The sequence below is a fragment of the Arvicanthis niloticus genome (assembly GCF_011762505.2).
Source record: "Arvicanthis niloticus isolate mArvNil1 chromosome Y unlocalized genomic scaffold, mArvNil1.pat.X SUPER_Y_unloc_1, whole genome shotgun sequence".
In the NCBI taxonomy this organism is placed as follows: Eukaryota; Metazoa; Chordata; class Mammalia; order Rodentia; family Muridae; genus Arvicanthis; species Arvicanthis niloticus.
Genome location: NW_023044978.1, coordinates 36,244 through 42,554, shown reverse-complemented (window position 1 = coordinate 42,554; position 6,311 = coordinate 36,244). Strand labels below are relative to the sequence as shown.

Sequence of the window (6,311 nt, the reverse complement as noted above, 5' to 3'; positions counted from 1 at the left end):
CCCCAACAAACACGCCAAGTACTTGCCAACTTGTATGTTTCAGGGAGAAATGACACCGTGGCATAGGTTATGCGGGTGTTTGGATAGCCCATTCTACCCACTGTCTAAAACAAGTTGTGACCTCTTCGGGGTCACAGGCACAAGCTTAAGGCCACCTTGAGAAGTGGCAAGGTGTGAGCACAGGACTAGAACCCGGGGACTGGGTGAGGGCTGTGCTTGTGCACCAGGCTGGTTGGAGGCGGGCAAGATTACCTGTGTACTTCTTAATGCAAGACAATTTGAGTCCCGTCTCCTGCTGACGTCACAGTAGCCCACCCAGTCCCGATAGCAACTGAGTCTGCTATGAGGGGCTGCCGGGAAAAACTCAGAGGCTGGTTGGCGACTCGGAAGACCATCAGGGTGTAGCATTGAAGGGTCCTGCTGGCTTGAGGCGCAAGAGTCCTTGTACAAGGTTGAGCATCCTATGGAGAGTCCCGAGGAGGGGAGTGTGAGCATGGCTCCCCAGGAATTCCGGGAGCTGGAACTCCTGGAAAGCAGACTTCTGGAAGGAGAGGCCCAAGTTCAGGCACCAGAGCAGAGCCCAGGTGCTCCTGCTGGGGACAATCAGATGGTGAAGCCTCTGGTAATAGGTGGTCCTGTGGAGGACGGGGTATCCCTTGCAGAGGTGGTACATCACCCTGACACGTGTGAGGAGGGGGACGAGGCTGCTATCGGGGAGTTGAAAGTCACAGAGGTGGTGGATGTCAAGAATGAGGGTGAAGAGGTAAAGGAGCACAAGCAGGAAGGTGAACAAGATCAGCAGCCTGAGCTGGAAAAGGACCCAGAGCAGGCATGTGATTCTAAAGACCAGCATGCGATACAAAGGTTGCCACAGTCAAGTGGTGGGCCTACAGAAGGCAGATCTAAAATAGAGGAGCTGGAACTTCTTCAGCTGGAGCTCAGCTTTGTGAATGCCCGCTGTAGTGGAGCTTTAGCCCGGATTAAAGCAAGGGTGGCCAAAGCGCGTGGACCTTACTTTCAGCGCAGAAAGACCATAATCCAGGGCATCCCAGGCTTCTGGGCTAAAGCTGTATCCTTAAGTGTTCTCTCTGGGCATCGGCAGCAAAGAGGGTGAATTGGTTAAGGAGAACTGTGGGGGGTTGGGGTAAGAGCTCCAAAGTTTAGACGATGGAGACCAATCTCATGGTGTTCCGCCCAAAAAGTAAGTGGGGCCCTTGTGCAGCAGGGAATGTGTGATTAGGAACACCAATCACACATTGGCCAGGGACACCAATCACTACTTAAGAGTATCCTACCCTTTGTATGGGAAACAAAGTCGTCCCCTTTAGCACCAGCCCCTGTTGATCTCACTGTGCATTTTGATGCATATTTACTGAAGAAATATTTTGTGACTTTTGAGGCAATACATTACCAACAGTCTCCCAGGCACTGTCAATCCCTTTCCTCCACTATCCCCTTCCTATTAACATAGAAGCTGCCTGCATGTGAAAAGCATGCCAGTCTAATGCACAGGCATGCATACACACCCCTTGTACAAGGTCGGGAAAGGCAGATACAGCCCAGGTTCTTGTCATCCTTTGTGTATACATTGGCCTCTAGGAGCCGAGGAATATTAGATCAACAGCCACTTTATCAGGCAGCTAGCTTGTTTTCTTTAACTATGCATACAAGTTTCCTCATGCCAACTGGACTTCTCATATCGATTTTCTCTGACTGCCCATCATCCCCCAGGGTGTCAGCAGATTCCCATGTCCAAAAGAGTGTAGTTTCTTCCACCTACAGAGGTTCAGATTTTCACAGAACAGGAGACTTAGAACATCTTAGTCATCATGTTCTAAGGGACATGGGGCAATGAAGGAAAGACCTCATGCCCACAGGTCTATGTGGAGGCCTGCTCCAAGGACTGCTCTCATTACACAGTGGCTCACCTGCTTGTAGCTCCTCTTTCCATCGTATAGCAAGGTTCCTTGACCAGAAGCAGATAATGAACCATCCCCAGATGTCGTCCATCATCAGCAGCCAGGATGAAGACTTACTGGGCTACATGTTGAGCTTGGAGGTCAGTTGGAATTGTGTCTGGGCAGAGCATAAGGGCAGTTTCAGGAAAAGCAAATGTGGACAAGCATTACGTTTCACTATCATGTGTGTGCTCTCAGAAGACACCTAGAGATTTCCCTTTTATTTCCTCCACATCTTGACAGGTGGAGTACAATCCTGGGCTGAGGATGTACAGAATGATGTTTTCCTTTAGTGAAAACCCATACTTCCGGAATGACATTGTTACTAAGGATTATGAGCTCAGCATCATTGGTATGTATGGTCACAGGTTATGGGGTGTTGCCTGGACCAGGTATATGGCAAACCCTGTGCTATTCCATATTCCTTTTCTGCAGGATACAAAGAGTCAGATTCTAGTACAATAGAGTGGATAGGTCAGGCTGAACATAGTTATGCCAACTGCATGCAAGACACTACCAGGCTCACTTTCTTCAACTGGTTTTGTGCACACAAATTCCCTGGCTCCAACAGGATTGCTGAGGTTAGCTTTCTCTGACCATCCATTATTCTCTAGGGCTTGGGTGGGTTACTCCTGGGAGTGGGATTTCCATCTTCTGTCCTCCTTCCAATCACAGATAATCATGGATGACCTGTGGCCGAATCCTCTTTACTATTACCCTAAGGAAGACCACTCATGAAGAGAGAACTAGGACACTGCCAGGTGAGCAGACAGTTATATCCTGAAAGGGTGTTTATATGGGGCCTCAGTGGAGAATGAGACAATGGACAGGAATATTTAAGTGTGAGAGAAAGTTGTAAGTATGGGCAAACTTAACATACCTCTGGAGGTGATAATTCCACCGCTACTCTGTGACTCTGTGATGGATTAAAGAGAACTTCCTTGGACTTTTCATTCCTGTTAAGAATCCTGGATCAGAGTGGCTTACCCAGTTTTTGCCTTCAACTAAACAGTTTTCCAACTCAAACCAACATGGTTCTCCTCTGTGTGCTCCTCTGTGGTGACCTCCCAAGTGTCCTCTAGGAGTGAGTTTCTACTAATCCAGGCCTAGCAAACCTGACTGTTTAAATAAACACCTTGGGATATACAGGGAGAGAATATTAGGTAGTCAGGAAAAAAGAAGGCACCACAGAAAGAAAAGATCTGAGGCCTTTCAAAAGTTCTGGGGCCACTCCCACATGTCCCAGTGTGTGTTCATGTGTACATGCATGTCTCTCATCTGTGCATATCGATGTCTGAACCCAGGTGCTGTAGTATTATGAGAATCACCAGTGTTGGGGCGACATCCGTCAAGAACTGGGAAGTATTTAGGAAGCAAGGATGGTGAATATCCACATTGATTATTTTTCTCATATTTTTCTACAGGATAAAGAGCACAGAATTTCTGACTCTAGACCGTTAATGAATGTGCACCACATGTAAAATGGACTTCACTGAGATAAATACTGGCAAAGATCTTCTAGCTTTCTATTAATTATTTGTGGAGTGTGAACAATCACAGAAAGTAATATTCAAGCCCCTGGAGCTAAATTCTCTTCAGTCAGAGTCTCTGACCAGACTAAGGACTTAGAGGATAAGGGTTAAATAAGGAGGTGGATACTTTGCACTGGCGACATCCCTCACAAACACGGGGCCAGTTTCCACTGGGATGGTAGTAAACATGTCTTGCAGGAACAGAGTGATCCCTAAGGCCAGAGTAGATACTGTTGAACAGTAGTCCATTCCCTGTCCCCGGTGAGTTCCTTGGTCTTCCTGTTGTCATAGCTTTACCTGCATCCAGTTGAACAGAAAGTTGTTGGGAAAATAGGAACATGAGTAAAATGTATTTTACAAGTGTACCCCCTTCACATTGGTCATCTCCCCAGAGCTATAAGAATTGCATTAAATGATTTCCTTAATTCCCAGATAAAGATAGTTTAGGGCTTGCATCTCAGCCAGTACAGGGTGACAGTGCCCTAACCACAGAAGTATATAACTATTAATACAAATCTATTTTTGTCTGAAGGAATTGTCATGTAATGTCACCCCTGGCAAGATGGGTACCCTCGTAAAATTACTTGAATGCAGATCCCTTCCTGTGCTAATTCCATCTGAGATCGTCATGCTACAGATGTGTGGAGAGACTCATCAAGGCCCAAAGCCTAACTTTGCCTTGAGGAAGTACTGAAGGAGAGACCTTTCTAGAAAGTGCAGAAGCTCTTTCTAGAAGCACCTTCCACCAGTGAGTGGGTTTGTTTTCCCCAAGCTTCAGCTTCAGTGGGTAGATACCACATTGAGTGTCCCACATATCCCTCTATGTTTTGTGTGAGATGCCCATTCATTGAATATTGGAGATGCTGTCTCCAATATTTACAGTAACTTCCAGCAACCCTCCACCTCAGACCTCAGCTGGAATTCGAGTGGGACTTGGTATCAGCAGTGACACTGCAGTTTTTATACTAAGGGCGGTTACAGTGGAAAGGTAATTCCTTTTCCCAGTACCTAAGGAGCATGAGTTGTCAGGAAGTGTTTGAAACAACTGGCCTGGAAAAGACATGGCCTTTATGTAGAAAGGATGGGGATAGTATCCTTTCTTAAAAACTGTCTTCACATCTTCCCACACAGGAGGGAAAGATGTTTAATCCCAGCTCTTTGCTTCTCCAGAGCAGGATGATGGTCTCTGCACTCCTACCCAGGCAACTCAGTTACCATAGAGCTCCCTTGCAAATCTGAAATGTAGCAGAAACATGAACAGAGAATGCTGGTAGTCTGAGTCTCCCTGTCCTCTCTGACAAACCTAAAAAGAAGCAACAAGACAAAATTTGTGTACAAAATATGGAGCCTGTTTTGTGTTTTCCTTCTTCTCCCGGAGGGCATTGAGTCTGCCCTGGAGTGTTGTTGATAGGCCAGTGATAGTGCACTGCAGAAAACTGGTTTTTCCTTTCCAGAAGATATCAACTGCAAAAACCTTTTTGGTTAGAGATGGGGTTGCATCTACTTTCCCTTTACAATGTTGGAATTTGAAGTGGTCTGTGGGTGCTATCATGAACTCTATGCTTATATGCATATCACTCCCATTGTGACTGGAAGATGCTCTTGTATTGGAGTCATGCACCACATTGGGCTCTTAAAAATCATCCTATTCATCCTCCATATAAAATTCTGAACTTGGAGGGATGTCACACCCTTTACATTGTCTACATCTGGATGCTGCTCATGCATCTTATGCACTTCACCCCATAACATACCAAAGTACAAGTACGATGAAAGTCCAACTTGACGTACCAATAATTTTATTGGAATTGATTCAGGACTATGTGTGAACCATAACCTTCAGGAGCAGAAATCTGTGTCACATAAGCTCACCCCAGCATTGTGACAGCTCACAACCTTAGACCTGTAGCAGACTGTGAAGCTTGCAGGTAACTCAACAGGTTGGAGATTATCCTTTTCATATGACTCTTTCAGGGTCTCTTTCTCTCTCTCTCTCTCTGTCTCTCTCTCTGTCTCTCTCTCTCTCTCTGTGTGTGTGTGTGTGTGTGTGTGTGTGTGTGCGCTCTCTCTCTCTCTCTCTCTCTCTCTCTTCCTCTCTCTCTCTCTCTGTGTGTGTGTGTGTATGTGCAGGCACATGAGAAAGAGAGAGACAGACAGAGAGAGAGACAGAGAGAGAGAGACAGAGAGAGACAGAGAGAGAGAGACAGAGAGAGAGACAGAGAGACAGAGAGAGACAGAGAGAGAGAGACAGAGAGAGAGAATGTGTTTCGTGGCTTGTCTGAGAATCTTCTGAGAATCTTTGTAGCTTGTTGTGTCTAAGTTTGACTCTCTCAGCAGTCTTTATTACTTATTCTTGGAGAGAAGGGGCCTAGTGAATCTGGTCAGTTTCTGGAAATTTCTAAAGCTGTTTTGAGTTGTGTTGAATTGTTGTCTTAAGGAGCTTCACTGGAAGATGGAATGTTTTAGCCTCAGAGGAACCTGCTATGCAATATTGTACAGCTTCCTCTCTCTTATCATTCATTCTACCACCTCTTCTTCAATGATCCCAGAGACTCGGAGGACTGACTATAGATATTCACCTATGGGCGATTAATTGGGCCATCATGGTACCACAACAATCATTTGTTCTCAAGAGTTTTATCTGTGATTAGTTGTCGAGGATAACAACATTTACCTAAAGGTGGAAGGATACGTATTTAGAAAAAAGTTTGACAAGTATTTCATGGCCATCTAGTTTTTAAAAAATAGAAATTGTTTCCACATTGGGATTAAAAATTTTCACAGATTCTTGTGCTGATACTAGATGTGAACTCCCTCTTTT

The 6,311-nt window shown here is 45.5% G+C and overlaps 1 protein-coding gene across 1 annotated transcript; it reads left to right on the top strand.

Annotated features, from left to right (window-relative positions):
* Nucleotides 1–332: 332 nt before the first annotated feature.
* On the top strand, nucleotides 333–3,468 carry LOC117695939 (testis-specific Y-encoded protein 1-like). Its single transcript, XM_034486590.2, has 6 exons — nucleotides 333–1,069; nucleotides 1,982–2,059; nucleotides 2,202–2,310; nucleotides 2,394–2,539; nucleotides 2,634–2,719; nucleotides 3,383–3,468. Exons 1-5 carry the CDS (start codon nucleotides 464–466, stop codon nucleotides 2,694–2,696), a joined length of 1,002 nt encoding a protein of 333 aa, XP_034342481.1. The 5' UTR covers nucleotides 333–463; the 3' UTR covers nucleotides 2,697–2,719; nucleotides 3,383–3,468.
* Nucleotides 3,469–6,311: the final 2,843 nt, after the last annotated feature.